Raw genomic sequence first — 18717 nt, 5'->3', positions numbered from 1 at the left:
GCCTCAAGTCAGTCGTCTTCCTACTGATACTCTTCCTATTGGTAAACCGTCTCTTGCTGTCCTCATTACTCTATTTGTTGTCATTCGGCTTATATAATCGTTTCGTTACTCTTCTACTTCTTACACAGTCCTTAATGTTCCCCACCTTGTAGCTACGTTGTATTTTTGTACTTCTAGCTCTGTGCCATTGTGTCCCAAGTTTTCTGAGAGTTTTTATCTCTGCTGTTTCTAACGTTCATTTTTTCAAAATCCACTAAGAAACTAAGTTCCTGTAGCTGGCTGTATACCATGTATCACAAAAATTTTTATTTCAAATTCTTTATAAAAGGTATATAATAAAATACCCAAACGGGCTATATCACAAATACATTACAGAACGTTTTCGGAATGTAAATTCCATCATCAGTGTAACGAAGTATACATGCTATGAGCCACTAAAATGTATGGGTGAAAACCCTTTCAATGTTATTAATTTATAGATGTGTTACATTATATATTATTATAAATTAGGATGTTTAAGTTACCGTTGGAATTGGTAACATGGCAACGTATGGCTCTACATCGGTTACTTGGTCCTGAGACAGTGTCTTCGAGGACCAGTTGATAACAACTAAAAATTAAAAAAATCTTTTTTTTCTCCCTGTGTCAGCTCGTGTTTCTTCCGCGTATTTCATTATTGGTCTGACGCCTATTTTGCAAATTCTGCCTTTCATTTCATTCCTTTTATTTCTACTTCTCCATATAGTTTCATTTAGGTATTCTGCGTCTCTGTTTGCTCTATTAACTGGACCTTTTACTTCTGCTTTACTTAAGCATTTTGTCTTTCTTGGGGAAATGAACATGTTAAATTTTCTGGCGGTTATATTAAATTGGTGCAGCATACGTTGTAAATCGTCTAAACTATGATGGGTAGTATTGCGTCGTCTGCATAGCCGATTATTTTAAGTTATTTTTCTTCCATTTGGTTTTATTTTTTAGTTCTTACTAATTTTAATATTTCATTTATAATCAGGTTGAATAATAGAAGACTTAAGAAATCTCACTGTGCTATCTCATTGCCAGCTTCAATCGGGTAAGTTAGTTCTCGTTCTAAATTTACTTTTATTGTGTTGTTGGTAGATATTTTTGATCGTTTTGATTATTCCTAAAGTAGAACACGTACTTAACTTTGATCCTTTCAAATGCTTTCTTAAGGTCCACGAAACATAGATACGACGGTTTGTTGTATTCTAATGATTTCTCTTGCACTTGCCTCACTATAAATATAGCGTCGGTGCATGATCCTTCCGACCTAAAACCTTTTTCTTTTTCTGCTAGTGTTACAATTTTATTCAATTTATTTGTTATTAGCTACTTTGGTTTTTAATTTTAGTGTTGTGTTTAATAAATTAATTCCTCTGTAATTTTCCGGGTCCGATTTGTCTCCCTTTTTGAAGAAAGTTATTAAGATGCTTGATCTCCATTCTTATAGTAGCTATTCTGTTTTGTTTTAATATATTTTGGATTAGTTTTAATAGTTTTTTCTGGCCTTATCTGATCCGTTTCTCGTGATTTTCTATTTTTAAATTTAGTTAATGCACGGTTTTTCTCTTCCTCCTCAATATTTATTTCTTTGTTTGTCGTCACCTCTGGTGTTGGTGGTTCATTATCGTCACCTTTAGCAAATAGGGATCGAAAGTATTCTGTCGATGTTTTCTTCCGAATGTGTTTCGTTTTTATCGTGTTAAGTTAGTTTATCTCTTATCTTTGTCCTTTCATATTTTAATCCTTTAATCTTCCATATTTCTTTTTGCTTTCTGCAGAAATCGTGTTTTATCTGTTTTGAGAAGCTTTTTCAGTATTCCACTTTTATTTGTCTGATTAATGCATTCGTTTCATTTCTGATTCGTTTATAGCGGTTGTATGCATTTTAGTTTGTTGAGTATTTGTATCTGTATTGTAAACAGGCTTTCTTCTTTTAGTAAAATTTTATCCTCAATTCCTTTCTAAACCATACAGGGTGAGTCATAACTATTGGGACATAGACTAAGGACAGGTTATTTGGACCAAAATATGGCTATTGGGCCAAATATGCCTTTATAAAATGTTGCTAAGAAAGAAGATACAGGGTGTTAAAGTTAATCTTTGTTTTTCGTTTTTTTGCTAATAGTTTCCCTGTATATTTATAAATTGCTATCAAAATTGGCACACAGGCATAATTTTAGACAAGAAATAGTATTTTATTTACAATTTTACGTTTTGTTATAGAGGGCGCCACGTGGATCATTTCTAATGATCAAATTGAGTCTAAACTTTTTCTGATGAAACTTTTTAGTAATTTTTATTAGAAAATATGACGTAAACATCATTTTTACGTGAAATTGGTACTCTAGTTTAAACATGATAATTTTAACCGTTTTCGATGAAAACGCAGTCGAACTGCTTAATCTTAAAAAAGGATTTCAAATATTATTTCATTTATGAAAAGTATGCTTTGGACTGTCAGATAATTGTTGTTGGTAAATGTCATTTGTTCAGAGTAAATTATTTTTGATGTGACAGTGTAGTGTAATGTTGCATTTTTTAAAAGTAATCATTACTTTTTTTGATTAAAATGCCTCGTCACAATCATTTTACTAATGAAGAAATGCGAGATATGATTTGCGTATACGCACAAGAAAATTTTTGCGGTCGCTCGGCAGCCAGAAGGTATGGAATGTTATACGCAAACAGAAGGCAACCAAATCACAAAACTTTTGCAAAATTATATCGTAGTTAAGGTGAAACTAGGTCATTTCACACTAAAAATCGGGGTGGTAGACCGAAACAAATCACACCGAATCAAGAAGATGAACTTTTGGTTCGAGTAGATGAAAATCCTGAAATAAATTCACGACATCTATCAGCAGCAACAGGAGTAAGTCAGTCGTTTGTTGTTAGAATTCTAAAAAAAGAGAACCTCTATCCTTATCACTTCACTCCTGTTCAAAATTTACTTCCAACAGATCTTCCACGAAGGTTACAGTTTTGCCAACGTATTCTGAATAAACATCGCAATGACAGACACTTTATTAAGAATATTATGTTCACCGACGAAGCAACTTTTACCAGACGAGGGGTTTTTAATTGGCGAAATAGTCATTATTGGGAAGAAGAGAACCCGCATGCTAATAAAGCTAGACATTTTCATCATGAGTTTAAATTGAATATTTGGTGTGGCATTATAGGCGACCAACTACTAGGGCCTTATGTTCTTGCTCCGAATTTAAATGGAGATTCTTATTTATTCTTTTTGGAAAATACTTTTAGTGATATTTTGGATGATCTATCACTGGATGTAAGAAGCAAAATGTGGTTTATGCAGGATGGAGCGCCACCTCATTTTTCATTAGCTGTTAGAAATCATCTTAATGACGTATTTCCTCAATGATGGATTGGCAGAGGCAGTGATTTTCAATGGCCACCAAGAAGTCCTGAGTCCAACCCGCTAGATTTTTATTTTTGGGGACATATGAAGTCCTTAGTTTATGCCAATGAAATTAATACACGAGACGAACTTGAATATGACAAAATGTGAATATCTCTCAGTGGGAACAGATGAAATATGTGACCTAATCTTGTAAGACGACACAATCAAAGGCGTGCAATCCTGCAAATATTTGGGGGTTATTTTCAACAAAAAGGGAAATAGCGCAGATAAAATCAGGGAAAGAATAAACAAGGGCAGAGCAGCGACCCGTGCCTTAAACTCTCTTCTCTGGCAGAAAAACAATTCGACGAGAAACCAAAAAACACATTTACGGTAGTATAGTCCAAAGTATTACACTTTACGGTTCGGAAGTATGAGACGTCACCAAAGCTAATAGAAACAAACTTATGACGACAGAAATGGATTATCTGAGACGAAGCTCCGGTAGATCGAAACTGGAGAGAGTTAGAAACGAACAAATAAGAAACGAAATGAAAATGGAGCGAAATATCAATGATGACATAGAAAGAAAACAATTAATCTGGTTCGGACATGTTAAAAGAATGCTAGAGTACAGATGGCCTAGAAAAGTACTGGAATGGGTTCCTCCTGAAAGAAGAAAGAGAGGACGACCACGGAGAAGTTGGCGCAACGATATTGATGAAGCAATGGCGGCGAGAGACTTAGAAGAGGCAACTGCATATGACAGAAAAAGATGGAAATTGGGGGCGAAAAGCGGCGACAGCCGTAATAAATCCGTTATTATGTATATATATATATATATATATATATATATATATATATATATATATATATATATATATATATATATATATAATTACTCATATTCTGTTAATTCATACAAAAATGAAACAAAACCTACAATACCACTAATGCGACGAAAAGAAAGGTGAATGTGTTATGAATTTATAATTATTACGGTGGAATTTTTCGGCGCAACAAAGAGAAGTATGGGTCCAGTCAACGATTGTGTTTTCCAACAAATAAACCGCCGGTTTCCGTGATGTTTTGAAATATTTCTACTATATCAAATACAAGCCATATAAATACAGAAATAAGTTAAAATTGTCCAGTCATTACAAGAAAATTTACTAAAGACTATGGCTTTTCTTAAATTCCTGGTGATCTTTGGCATTGTGGGGTACTGCTGTGCTGCACCTGCGGTGAATTGGGATGAAGTGGTAAGTTATTTCAGCGAAATCGGTCTTCTTGTCTGTTACAGTTGTTTTAATTTTAATTTTTCACCTAGTATATTTGTATGGTACATTGTATAAATTATTTTTTGCTACATAATATATAGTTTAGATTTATATTTTCTTTGCACCGGTCTTACAATTTACGTAGTATTTCCGTATTAAAATATTCTTGAATCAAATTTGTCATTTAAAAATAGGATGTTTTACTTCTTGTATACATTTATCTTGATCTGATCTTAGGACTGCTTAACTATTCTCTACGGGAATCTTTTGTCTCCAGGAAGATTATATACATACGTTATCGTATTTTTTATTTTTACTACTTTCTTGAAATTGCTTTTTCTCTTGGTTCTATTTACTAAAACTCATGATTATGAAACACTTCGATTTTTCGATCGACTGATTTTTTATAGTAAATTTGTAAACGCCTTATCTTCTTTTGCTTTATGTATGAGAATATTTCCTAAACTTGTAAGTTTTACCAATTTTGTAATAAATAATGTTGACTCTATTTGCAATATAAATCAATACAATTTGTTTTTTATAACAAACTATTTGTACAGTTAGTCTTATATATTATTTTTGTTATTCCATCAGACTTTTAGCATATTTTATAGTTATTCTTTCCCATTCCAATGTTCCCTCGTTGGTAATTTAATGATCTAAAAAGCTGTAAACTGTAAAATTTATAGAATTTTTGTAATTTTATCTGTAATGAAGAATTTTTATTAGACGAGATATTAAAGTAAGGTTTTTTTGCCTATATTAGCTTCGGAATCTATGACCATTTTCCATCTTCCTTCTCGGCGTTTTACTGGTTGGTGATTTTGAGTTGGTAAATTAAGTAAATGCCAAATCTTATATTTGTTCTCATTCTTGTTTATGCCTATAACTCGTATTTTAGGTTTTTCTTTTACATTATTTATATTTATATCATTTTGCTGTAGTTGGTTTTTGTTAATACTTTTAAAATATTAGGAAGTTATAAGAATTTCTAATCGTAATTGTTTTCTTCTTGTCTAAATTAATAAAACAAAATTATTGGTAACGATTAGATATTATAAGTATATATATATACAAATACAATTTAATATTTATATCATAATTATTTGTAAACTTAACTATATTCTACTGTTTATTTACAAAATGTCCAAATTTGACTTATGCCTTCTTATTTCTGGTCAGCTTTCTTGCCTCTGTCCATGTTATTTCCCTTTTTTCGATAATGTTTTCCAATGTTCTATCCCATGTTTGTCCTAATTTACCGTTCTTCTTCCTTTTTTGGGTTTTTGCCTGCCAAATTTCTTTCACCGGTTTTGTATTCTTAATTCTCTGAAGACGATCCCACCAACTGAGTTGCTTTCTTTCTATATATTCTAACGTTGACTCTATTAGCAAATCTTCTCTTATTTCAGGGTTCAGTAGTCTATATCTTTTGGTAACTCCTCGAACTCGTTTCAGATATTTCATTTTTACTGGGATTTTTACAAAGGATAATACAGATCTTGTTATATTGACTCGAATACAATAATTTTTATTTTTCTTGTAATGTCAGTTTTATTTATGAATTTATTGTTCATTGCATAGTATAAATTCATCGTTTTTTGAATTCTATCATTAATAACCATTTCCTGTCTTCGGTTATGTTTTCATTCTACTCTTTTATTTGAATTTTATTAATTGTAATTCCATAGTTTTTTGTACTTCATTCCATATTTCTATATTTTTTTGTATTTGTTTCTCATTTTCTGCGAATATGACAACGTCTTCAGCGAATGCTTCTTCTGAAATGTCAACTATTGTTAAATTTCTGTAACCCACATGCATTTCTTTATTATCTCATTATGTATATTATATACAGAGTGGTCCTTAAGTAATTGTACAAAAAGAAACAGTAGATTCTACACTTTAAAATATTACGATTTAAGCCAAATTGCTTTAATAAAATGTTGATATTAAGAAAGATACATGGTGTTAAAAGTGGAAATTTAAAATTTTATTTTTTGCTATAACTTTCATGTTTGTAAACATTTCTGCATAACAATTTACAACTGGACACTTTTGAATATTAGGAATTATAATTTGATACACACTTTGAAGTAGCTGATGTTGGGCGCCACATATATGTGGCATAAATTTGCACTTAACTTTTTTGTTTTTCAAGGTATTGGTATTTGTGATAAAAAATATTAAAGATACATTATTTTAACAAACAAAAAGGTGTACCTACTTGTTAATAATTTTAAAACTCAACAGTTTTCGAGATAATCGCATTTTACAAATCAGCTGCATTCCGGGCAACGAAGGAAAAATAGATAAAAACATTAATACTTCTGAATTTTGGTATGGGGTACCTTTAATTAAAGTTAATCGTTAACTAAATATTAAATAAAATATATATATCAGCAGGATAATTAATAATATGATTTGAGAAAATAACAGAATAATAGCATTTTACATCAAGTATTTTACGTTTTATATTAAATTAAAGTCATAACCAAAACATTTTATTTACAAATTAAAAAATAGTTCAACTAGATAACATTAAACTTTTTGTTACGCAAATTTCTAATTTCTGTTATTGATTTAAATCGCCACATCAGGACATTTTACGCCTTTCAGTTTATTATTGTTCTGAAGCTATTTTCTTGTGGCATTTTAAATTAATTGATATTTAAATGGGAATAAGCCACAATTAAAGGTTAAAATACATTTATTGACGTTTCAATTTCCACTTCGGAAATCGTTGAAATTCCACAACGATTTCCGAAGTGGAAATTGAAACGTCAATAAATGTATTTTAACCTTTAATTGTGGCTTATTCCCATTTAAATATTAATTAATTCAGTTTATTAGTTTATATTTCACATGTATTTGTGGAGCAACCTTGTTTAAGGCCCTGTTGCGTAAAATCCTTTTGTTACTTTGTTTCTCAATAATACTTTTATTATTGTCTCTACATTTCCTTGGGGTCTCTTAATAATATATTGCTTATATGCGTTATTTTCGTTACTTCCCACAGTTTTTCCACCTGTACACTTTCATATGCTTTTGTTTGATCTATGTAGTTTACGTGGAGGCTTCTTCCTGTGTTCAATTTTTTCTTAATTATTTGTTGAGGAGGATGGTAAAACAGGTATTTTATCATCCTCGTCAACTTTGTTATCATTTTTGCTGAGATATTGCCTGGTTCACTGGCACAACTATTCTTTTATTCGTCAATTTGGGTTTTCTTTGTATTTCCATATTTTGTATTTTTTTTTCGGCTGTGATATTTATTTTGATTCTATTCCAGAAACTCTTTATGCTGTATTTTTCGTCGTTTTCTTTTTATTATTGAAAGCCATGTTTGATTGTCACTTCCAATGCTGTTTATGAATTTCCAGGCTTCTGTACATTGGATCCCCCTAAAACTAAAACTGTAAAAATGTCTACACATTTCACTACACTCTTGGTCGAACGTGGTTCTTTTTCTATGTAATATTAGTTTTTTGTCTGAGTTCCTTTTTTTTATATAATCCTGAGTATCTTCGTGGATTTTCGTACGTATCCATTTTAGGTAGGACTGTTTTCTTTTTCATTAATTTCTTGTATTTTCTCCGTTTATCATATATTTTATCTCTTATCTTTCCTCTAACTGTATTTCTACGTCTTTACATCAGTTTTTTAGTAGATGTTCGTCTAGCTTTTTCTGATATAATCTTCCGCTCTCCTGATTAGACCGTCGTGAGATAGATTAGTTTTACCCTACTGATGACTTGTCGTTGCGATAGTAATCCTGCTTAGTACGAGAGGAACCGCAGGTTCGGACATTTGGTTGACGCACTTACTGGAGCGGTTAGTAGTGCGAAGCTAAGGCCGTGCCGTTTGTACTGTCAAAGATGGCAACGATATTACTTGGAGTTCCGAGAGTCGAAAGACTGAAAACAATGTGACTTTACAAGGCAATCGTAGTTCGCTACGAATGTCGCACGAGCCCTTATTTCCGTTGAAATTATCGGTTTACGATGGAATCAATCCTTACCAGTCAACCAGATCTTTAGACGGACGAATATGGGCATAATATTTTTTTTTATGTTAGAGCTCGGAATTGTCTGTATATATAAACAAAGGCTGCCTCCTCATTGGGCTTGTCTATGTAAAAATTAACGTTGTCAATAATCTCCATTTTTATTTTATGTATTGGAGCTATTATTTCAATATACACGTATTATATTTTTTATAAAAACCAACTCAAATATGTATACTTGTCTACCGGTTCAATAGTTTTAAAAGATTGTTTACAATTGTTTTCATAAACTCGTTTTAATATCTGATGTTATAAAAACATTTTTTTTTAATGGAAGGGCTTGGGGAAAAAGGTAACAAGCCACAAAAGTAGAAAATGGAGAAAACCTAGTTTGAAACTTTCAATCAAATCCTTAAATCAGAAGTTTTATTATAACACAACAATATTTTTTTAAATGAAGCTTTATTCTGAATATAAGCAATTTACAAACTAAAAAAAAACAAACGGAACTCTTAACTAAAGGAGAAAAAATATTTTTCTTGAGCAACGTGGCTTACTCCTTTTTTACAAAAACATTGTTGTAAGATTTTCTTATCTAAGACGATGTTTCTATTTTACTCGTCCAAGTCAAAATTCTCCGTTTTCGGATCTTCTAAGAGGTCTGTTGACTGTTGTCGAACGCCCAGCTCAACGTAAAAGTCGTGATAAACTAAAAGAATATAAGGCATGAGTTCCCTTAAATTTTTTAGCTTATTTTCGTTATAAGGTACAGATGTGGTATATTTTGGGGGAAGATCTCTTAGATTTTTTATTCGATTTCCATTTTTTACTCTTGCTTACGAATATTGACCATTTAAAAAGTGTTTCACAAGCATTGTGTTAAGTTAATCAGCCTCAAATCTAAAACATCTAACTTGACTAAAACGTAAAGGTTCTTTTTCGTCTGTCGTCTGTTTTTTGTTAGTTTGCCTTTGCAGCTCGTCAAAGGAAATAAAATCTTTTTGTTGCATCTTGATAACTTCAAATGAATTGGTTTTTTTGGCTTTTCTTATAACGTCGCACCATTGATTGGGATGATAGATTTGTGCCGCAAATTTATTTTTCTTCTTAAGGCATAATCACGATCTGAGGGTAAGCGCGTATGCCCACTTACAAGAAAACGATTTTCAATAGCCAAAAACTGTTTTTCTCTGACTAGTTGCATATATACTGACATCAGAGCCCAGTTTTTATTTTGACCCCCACAGTTATCGGTGTAAATGATAAGCTCTTTATTGTCAGTATTTGTTAGAAACATTTCCAAATATTTCAGTAGTGCACTGGCATTTCATCACTACCCCTCTTTGCCACATTTTCGGTCCAAGTGAACGTGTACACCTGCTCTCTGTTGCAGTTATGGATGCCCAAATTGTACATCCATGCCTTTCTCAAATAAAATGATTTTTCCTACAGTCAAATTCAGCACTGGGAATGCCTGTTGTAAATCAAATGAAATTACTTCCTTTTCATCTGTTAATTTGGCATGTGCAAACTCTTTTATCAAGTCCTGTTGCATTGCTTCAGCCCTTCTTTGATGCAACTCTAACTTTAACTTAATTTGTTGACATTGTTCAGCATTTTCTTTATTTGATTCAAGCGAGACATTGTATGAATCGCATGTTTGGCATGTATCCGCTTTTGGCAGTTTAAATCCTATATTATATTGCGAGCAAAAAACTCTTCTGTAATAATTTTCTGTAATAATGTTTGGCATTGCACCAAGGAATATAATAATCTGTATATAAAGATATTATGGACAAATCGTGATTTATGTAAGTGCGATTGGGGTTATCTGGCCTGCTGTAATGGCTGAAATATTTGGGTATTGCATGAATATGTCGATGGATGGTCAGAATTCTCTCTTCAGATATTTTGTTTTTTCTGTCGTATGTTTTCCTCGCTTATCAGTTTTTGGAGTAGATTTCCTTTCTTTATTTGGCAACAGATATTATATATCCGCTTTTTTAACTGCTGAGACCATAAACTGCCAAAAATTCAGATTTGCATACTTCTTTGTCGGTGGCATTAATCTTTATATAATATTTAAATGATACACTTCTACAAGATGTCGTTTGATTTTTTTTGGGTAACTTATTTTTTTGGGAATGCATTTTATTCTACCAAATAAGTAGTTAATTTGTTGCTGTCGAGTAGATTCCAAAATGCATGAAAAATTTCTTCTTCTTTCCCCATCAGGCTTGTTCTACATTTGTGTTTGCATTTACATGGTTCTCCAATGGCTTTAGGTTCCATTTCAGTCTCTTGGTATGTTTTGTACCCATGGCCTAGATTTCTTCTTGTTTTCTCCCAGTCCCTTTTCTAAGAATAAACTTTTCTCCAGCGTGAGGGCGTTGAATTTTCTGGAAAATTTAGATAACCTCTAGAAATATCTTGTTTCTAATACGAGGGATCGTTGGACTCATTTTCGTCCTGAAAAAAAAAAAGATGTTTAATTTTTTGCAATAAGGTAATAAGCAAGAGTTAAGAAAGAAATTCGCTTATAGCGGCGCCATCTCTTTATCAATAGCTGAAATCATTGATCAGCAGTTTCGTTGCACACTTGCAGGTATATTTTAGAGGAAATCTAATTTTTTAGATTTATGTGGCTTGTTATCTTTTTCCCCCAAGCCCTTCAATTGTTTGGTACATGTACTTTTTTCGATTATCATGATTTATATTTATTATATCAGAGCTTTATTAGAGCTTTTTAAATATCGATTCTTTTTAATTTCAATCTTGTATAATTGTTAAATATATAATAAGAATATTTTTATTTATTATAATTAATACATTTAAATATTGTTTTAGAGTAGAAAAATCAATGAAATAGGAAACAAAGTTCAAACTGCGGCAAGAGGAGCATGTGGATTTATTAATTCAATACCCGGAGGTCAACCGTTTCCTTTAAACCCTCAAGGATTTAACCCAGGATTTAGAGGATTTCAACCATCTTACTTTCCATCAGGTAGAGGCTTTCCACAATCCCCAGGATTTCGAACCTACTTTCCTCCATCATATTACCCAAATCAGATTCCTGGTCAAGTTCCAAACTTCCCTCGCGGTTCTCCTCAAACTCCAACAAATTTGGTTCCCCCTTCGAGCTCAGGTGGAATTCGACCAAATGCAATGCCACCAGTACCACAAATCCCAGCTACCTTACCTCCTTCCCTTCCCTCAACGGTGGCTCCTCCAGACACTCAAACATCTTTTGAACAAAATGACTTAAATGTTGGTAATGAGGTTCCAGCGTTTATACCTCCATCAAATGATGATAATGATGTTGCAAGAGGTAGTCTCACTAACAGACGCTTAAGAAATGCCTTTAGTAATAATTATGTTAACTGGAGAAAATAGATGTTGTTTTTAGGATCTTTTGTTCTATGTAATAGTTATGTTCGTTTTGGAACAAATAAATAAAATTAAACTATTTTGAGTTTGACTCTATATATACCTTTAGGTTAAATAATGATTTAATTTGTCTTCCACAATTGTACTTTATTTCTCTATCAACCATTTGACGTATATTTCGACCTTTGTCCCAGTTTTTTATAAAAACTTTTGTTAAATAATATAAATATCTAAACAGAGCAGTTTTAGATCTAATGCAAGAATGAACATCATAACCTTGTATAAATTTCACAATATGACATCTTTTTAGCTTATATGTTTTGTTTCTGACTTAATTATTATTGTGGATTAATAGTTTTGATTCTGTTGAACAGAGAGATCAGAGAACTAAGGATTTTCCGTGACATTCGTTGATACAGGTATCTAACAATTGCTTTTAATAAATTTGGTGATAACATTATCTAATAAAGAAAATATGCAAAAGATTGAATATCATTTTTTACGTAAACACTATTAATAATGCAAAATCCCTATTTGATTTTAAATACTAAATTTGAAGACCGGTAAATTATATGGAAAAGTGACACAATTTTACTGAAAAAGCATATAAAATCCTTTAAAATGAGGGTTTGCAAATTTATTTTTGTTAGTTTGCTGCTTAATTATTGCAAAAACAACTTCTAAATCTTGATTTTATGAAAAGTATTATAAACTTGCACAAAAATGCACAAAAAACTTTGACTTCGCTTAAAATAAGAACAATTTTACAAATATTTAGCTTTAAAAATTTTAAGAAGTTTCACTTGACAGATATTATAAAATTTAAATTGTTTATCGCGAAAAGCTTGTTTCTATTTCGTTATTATTGGTAATTGGTAAAGACTCAGAAGACCGCAGAACTTACAGCAGACTCAACAGGGAAGCAAAGAAGGAAGTCACTAAAAGAAAAAACGAAATGTGGGAAGAGAAATGCGAAGAGATGGACCGATGCTTAGGAGGAACCAAAGTGACACAAGCTTGGAAATTTATAAAAAGTATTAGAAAAGAAAGAAAAGATGAGGGAAATATAAACCTGATTCAAAATAAAAAGTGGGAAAAATATTACGAAACGCTATTAACAGAAAGTAGGCACGAATTTATGGAAAGACCTGACCATATCTCAATGACAGAAAAATCAGAGGTGCATAAGATAAACAAAGAAGAACTGAAAAAAGAATTGAAACAAATGAAAAATGGAAAAGCACCCGGGCCTGGAGACATTCCCATCGAGTTGGTGAAACATGGACCGGATGCTCTTTTGGAAAGCATAGTGAATATTTTTAATAAATGCTTAATTGAAGGCCAAACGATTCCAGACGATTGGAATTTGGCCCACATTAGCCCATTTATAAAAAGGGAGACAGAAAAGAATGCGGAAATTATAGAGGCATTAGCGTAACTAGCTCGCTGGGAAGGTTATATGGTCGTATATTGAAAAGAAGAATAGAAGAGGAGTATAAAGAAATTGAAGAACAAAGCGGCTTCAGAGCAGGAAGATCGTGCGTGGACAACACATTTACCCTTCAACAAGTAATTGAAAACGAACAGCTCGAAACCTCCCTACGCATCTGGTATTTATAGATCTGGAGAAGGCTTATGATACAGTTCCTTTAAAACTCTTATTTAGTGTCTTGACGAAAACGGACCTTAGTAAAAATATCTAAAAGCAATACTGAACATCTATAAATGTCCTCAAAGCACTGTAAAAACAGGAAATACTTTCTCAAGGGTATTTACAGTAACGAAAGGCTTGAGACAAGGATGTTGTCTTTCCCCCACCCTATTCAAAATATATATCCAAGAAGCACTGCACAAGTGGAGACAAAAATGTGCGGGAATGGGGTTGAAGCTTAACAACCATTTTCTGACAACGCTGTTCTTTGCAGATGGTCAAGTACTAATTGCAAGCTGTGAAGAAGATGCAGATTATATGCTTAGAAAGCTCAAAGATGAATACGAAAAATGAAGGATGAGTATGAATATGTCTAAAACAGAATATATGCGAATAGGCAATGAAGACGAAGACCCGGATTTGGAAATTAGACAAATGAAAAGGTGCTACGAATACAAATATTTGGGAAGTATTATCTGCAGTAAAGGAACAATGGAACGAGATATAGACTATAGAGTGCAACAAGGCAGGAAGAGTGTTCAAATTCTGAATTCGATACTTTGGTCCAATAAAGCTACTATGAGAACTAAAATGACTATCTACAAAGTAATTGTAGAGCCCATTCTTACATAGGAGCAGAATGTTGGCAAATGACAGTAAAAGGAAAGAAAAAAGTTGACACGGTTGAAATGGACTACCTAAGAAGAGCTTGCCGTATATCAAGAGTAGAACGTATACCTAATTCTGAAATTAGAAGAAAAACAGATAGAGTACATACAACTTCTGAAAGAATAGAAACTAGACAGTTAATATGGTATGGACACGTACAGAGGATGGACGACAACAGATGGCCAAAAAGAGCTATGGAATACAATCCAAGTAATAGAAGGAAACGAGGAAGACCAGCCAAGTCTTGGATACAAGGTGTTATGGAAACCATGAAAGATAGAGCCATTGATGAAGACACCTGGAGAGATAGAAAAAGATGGCGATCGAAATGCGGGAAGCGGCAGAAGCTGTAGGATCCCCGCTTATATATATATATATATATATATATATATATATATATATATATATATATATATATATTATTGGTAAACTATCGTGTCTACATGAATACTGATAGTACCAGATTGAAGAAAAAGGCTAACTCTATCAATTAAATTATATAACGATTAAAAAATAGGAATTTATTTTAAATGGTTTAAACAAATTACTTGGATCAATCAACAATTCACAAATTAACTAATTGGGTACTCTGCAATGAGGTACACTTCCCGTCATATAAAACTGGTACACTTTTTTTCCCCAATGTAAACATGTGTTCAGACTGGACACAATGGTTCGTGGATCAATTCGTTGTTGTCACCACAGATAACGGAATTACAGTAAATTTAAATAAAACGTAAAACGTAAAAATAACGTTCAAAAATGTATACAAGTTTTTAGATAGGTAATATTTTTATTATTAACAACAAAAAACCGTATCTAATTAATTTAATAACCAGAGAGAAGATTGAGTTAATATCCAAAATGTTGAACGATATTTAAACTTGGCACAGGGAACTGGGACAGGGAACATTGGAATGCATCTACTGTAATTTTATACTTCGAATAATTTTATACTTCAATTACTTACAGAACACAAACTGTTGACTGTATGTTATGTCAATAAGTTTAGTAACAGGCAAACTACCTAAATTAATTTATTATTTATTACATAAACGATAAATGTAAAAAACTAACATTATACTTTATCCTACGTAGATTATATAAACTATAAAATATCCGGGGCTAAAAATGCTTTTCAAAACGTGACAGTATTACATTACAATCCAATATCTCACTGTAATGTTCCTTATGGAGGTTGAATCTACACCCTAACTGTAATCCTTTTTATCTATAAATAGACTATTACTTTTTGACATTATTATGTATAAAGTATAAACAAAAAACATTTACCCACCCATTGAGATGCATATTTTTTTCAAAATTAAATGATTTACGGTGTATAAATGATGAGAACAAAATTAAGCGGAGTAAAGATATATCATCGTCTGTCTTAAAAAATCCTCTTATAACTAAAAAATGTTGGTTTAGTATCTACAGATGTTATCAGTGCGTGAAAATGTTTGGTTTCATATTGTTCTTTTTAGATGAACTGATGATGCTTTCTGAGCAGAAAGCGAAACGTCTTCAATAAATAGATGAAGTAGCCATCGTCTTTGTCTTTTATTTCTCCACTTTGACCGAAAAACCCACCACTCTTCGAGTGTACCTTAGTTTATATATATATATATATATATATATATATATATATATATATATATATTATATATATATATATATATATATATATATATAACGTATATTCACGTTGTAAGTAGAAAAAGCTTTCTGGAATAAACAATTCCAATTTTGCAAGAACTGTTAAGTGAAATTTTTTCTACCTGAATAGATGCGGTATTTTCCCTATTATCACGCGAAATTAAAGTTTTTTGTGATTGTTTAGGAGAGTTATTAATAATAATAAAAGTTGTTCAAAAAATCGACTTTTGAAGATGTTTTTACAATAACCAAACAACAAATTAAAACTTTCATTTTAAAGGATTTTCTATGCCTTTCCATTAAAATTGTGTAGTGGAGTATTTTGAGTAAATACTCCACGTTGTATGAATCAAAAACAGAAGTAGATATTAATACCCGGCTTGAGTAGGTACTCTTATGTCAGTTTGTTGTGAGAATGTTCTTATTTTTGATATGAATAAAAATATCTTTATGCTCTTTAAGGATGAGAATCTACTCCATAATTTGGAGTCTAATAGTAATCAGACTTCAGTTTCATGTGACAAAGCTATGACTGAGTTCATGTTTAATTTGGGTTCCAAAAAATATTATAAACCAAGAAAAAGTTCGTGTGATCGTGACTTTAAAATATTATATCGATTTAATAAAGAAAATGTTAAGTGGATTTCAAATAACTTTCTGTGTGAAGAATCAGAAGAAACAAGAGGTGGGGCTATATGTAACATCGATAAAACGAAAGTATTTTTAAGATATGTAGATGGATCGGGGTTTTAAACAGGAGTAGGAGAAGATATTGGTATTCATTAAGCTACTGTGTCTGTGACGCAAGTTGCTGACCAGATAATACAAAAATGCGCACGTTGGATAACATTTCCTCACACTCTAGTGGATATAATAAATGCCAAAGAAAGATGGCAATAAAAGTACACTTTTCCATATGTCATGAGTGTGATCGATTTTACCCACATAAAAATAAAAAGACCACCTCTTCATGGTGATGAATATATCAATCGCAAAGGATATGCACAGTATCAACGTTTAAGCCACTTGCAATGCAGATGAGTGGTTTATAAGCGTAGTCGTATCATGGTCAGGATTTGTCCATGATTCACGGATATGGAACAAGTTACAAATTTGTAACATTGCTAAAAATGAGTTTAGGAGGTCAAATGTAGTAATTTTAGTAGATGAAGCTTATGGCGTAGCACTGTGTTTAATGGTGCCCTTTAGAAATCCAAATACTCCAACAGAGTTTGCTTATAACAAATTATTTACAAAGGAGAGTGTAATAATTAAAATATGTTTTGGATAAGCACCCGGGCCTGGAGACATTCCCATCGAGTTGGTGAAACATGGACCGGATGCTCTTTTGGAAAGCATAGTGAATATTTTTAATAAATGCTTAATTGAAGGCCAAACGATTCCAGACGATTGGAATTTGGCCCACATTAGCCCCATTTATAAAAAGGGAGACAGAAAAGAATGCGGAAATTATAGAGGCATTAGCGTAACTAGCTCGCTGAGAAGGTTATATGGTCGTATATTGAAAAGAAGAATAGAAGAGGAGTATAAAGGAAATTGAAGAACAAAGCGGCTTCAGAGCAGGAAGATCGTGCGTGGACAACACATTTACCCTTCAACAAGTAATTGAAAAACGAACAGCTCGAAACCTCCCTACGCATCTGGTATTTATAGATCTGGAGAAGGCTTATGATACAGTTCCTTTAAAACTCTTATTTAGTGTCTTGACGAAAACGGACCTTAGTACAACATATCTTAAAGCAATACTGACATCTATAAATGTCCTCAAAGCACTGTAAAAACAGGAAATACTTTCTCAAGGGTATTTACAGTAACAAAAGGCTTGAGACAAGGATGTTGTCTTTCCCCCACCCTATTCAAAATATATATCCCAGAAGCACTGACTCTGAGATAGCGCCGGGAATGGGGTTGAAGCTTAACAACCATTATCTGACAACGCTGTTCTTTGCAGATGATCAAGTACTAATTGCAAGCTGTGAAGAAGATGCAGATTATATGCTTAGAAAGCTCAAAGATGAATACGAAAAATGGGGGATGAGTATGAATATGTCTAAAACAGAATATATGCGAATAGGCAATGAAGACGAAGACCCGGATTTGGAAATTAGACAAATGAAAAGGTGCTACGAATACAAATATTTGGGAAGTATTATCTGCAGTAAAGGAACAACGGAACGAGATATAGACTATAGAGTGCAACAAGGCAGGAAGAGTGTTCAAATTCTGAATTCGATACTTTGGTCCAACAAAGCTACTATGAGAACTAAAATGACTATATACAAAGTAATTGTAGAGCCCATTCTTACATATGGAGCAGAATGTTGGCAAATGACAGTAAAAGGAAAGAAAAAAGTTGACACGGTTGAAATGGACTACCTAAGAAGAGCTTGCCGTATATCAAGAGTAGAACGTATACCTAATTCTGAAATTAGAAGAAAAACAGATAGAGTACACACAACTTCTGAAAGAATAGAAACTAGACAGTTAATATGGTATGGACACGTACAGAGGATGGACGACAACAGATGGCCAAAAAGAGCTATGGAATACAATCCAAGTAATAGAAGGAAACGAGGAAGACCAGCCAAGTCTTGGATACAAGGTGTTATGGAAACCATGAAAGATAGAGCCATTGATGAAGACACCTGGAGAGATA

At 32.4% G+C, this 18717-nt stretch overlaps 1 protein-coding gene across 1 annotated transcript; it reads left to right on the top strand.

Annotated features, from left to right (window-relative positions):
- Nucleotides 1-4494: 4494 nt before the first annotated feature.
- Nucleotides 4495-12140, top strand: LOC140431743 (uncharacterized). The gene is made up of 2 exons (XM_072519624.1): nt 4495-4650; nt 11522-12140. The coding sequence occupies exons 1-2, from the start codon at nt 4570-4572 to the stop codon at nt 12065-12067; spliced, it is 627 nt and encodes a 208-aa protein (XP_072375725.1). The 5' UTR covers nt 4495-4569; the 3' UTR covers nt 12068-12140.
- Nucleotides 12141-18717: the final 6577 nt, after the last annotated feature.

This window comes from Diabrotica undecimpunctata, unplaced genomic scaffold (genome assembly GCF_040954645.1).
Source record: "Diabrotica undecimpunctata isolate CICGRU unplaced genomic scaffold, icDiaUnde3 ctg00001854.1, whole genome shotgun sequence".
Classification (NCBI taxonomy): domain Eukaryota; kingdom Metazoa; phylum Arthropoda; class Insecta; order Coleoptera; family Chrysomelidae; genus Diabrotica; species Diabrotica undecimpunctata.
Note: the sequence above shows the minus strand (reverse complement) of the source record. Positions and strands in the feature narration are given on the sequence as shown.

Bases quoted from the DNA above. Each gene is read 5' to 3' on its own strand.
- LOC140431743 (XM_072519624.1), top strand. From the start codon at position 4,570: ATGGCTTTTCTTAAATTCCTGGTGATCTTTGGCATTGTGGGGTACTGC. The intron at 4,651-11,521 runs GTAAGTTATTTC...ATATTGTTTTAG, and splicing joins CGGTGAATTGGGATGAAGTG to AGTAGAAAAATCAATGAAAT.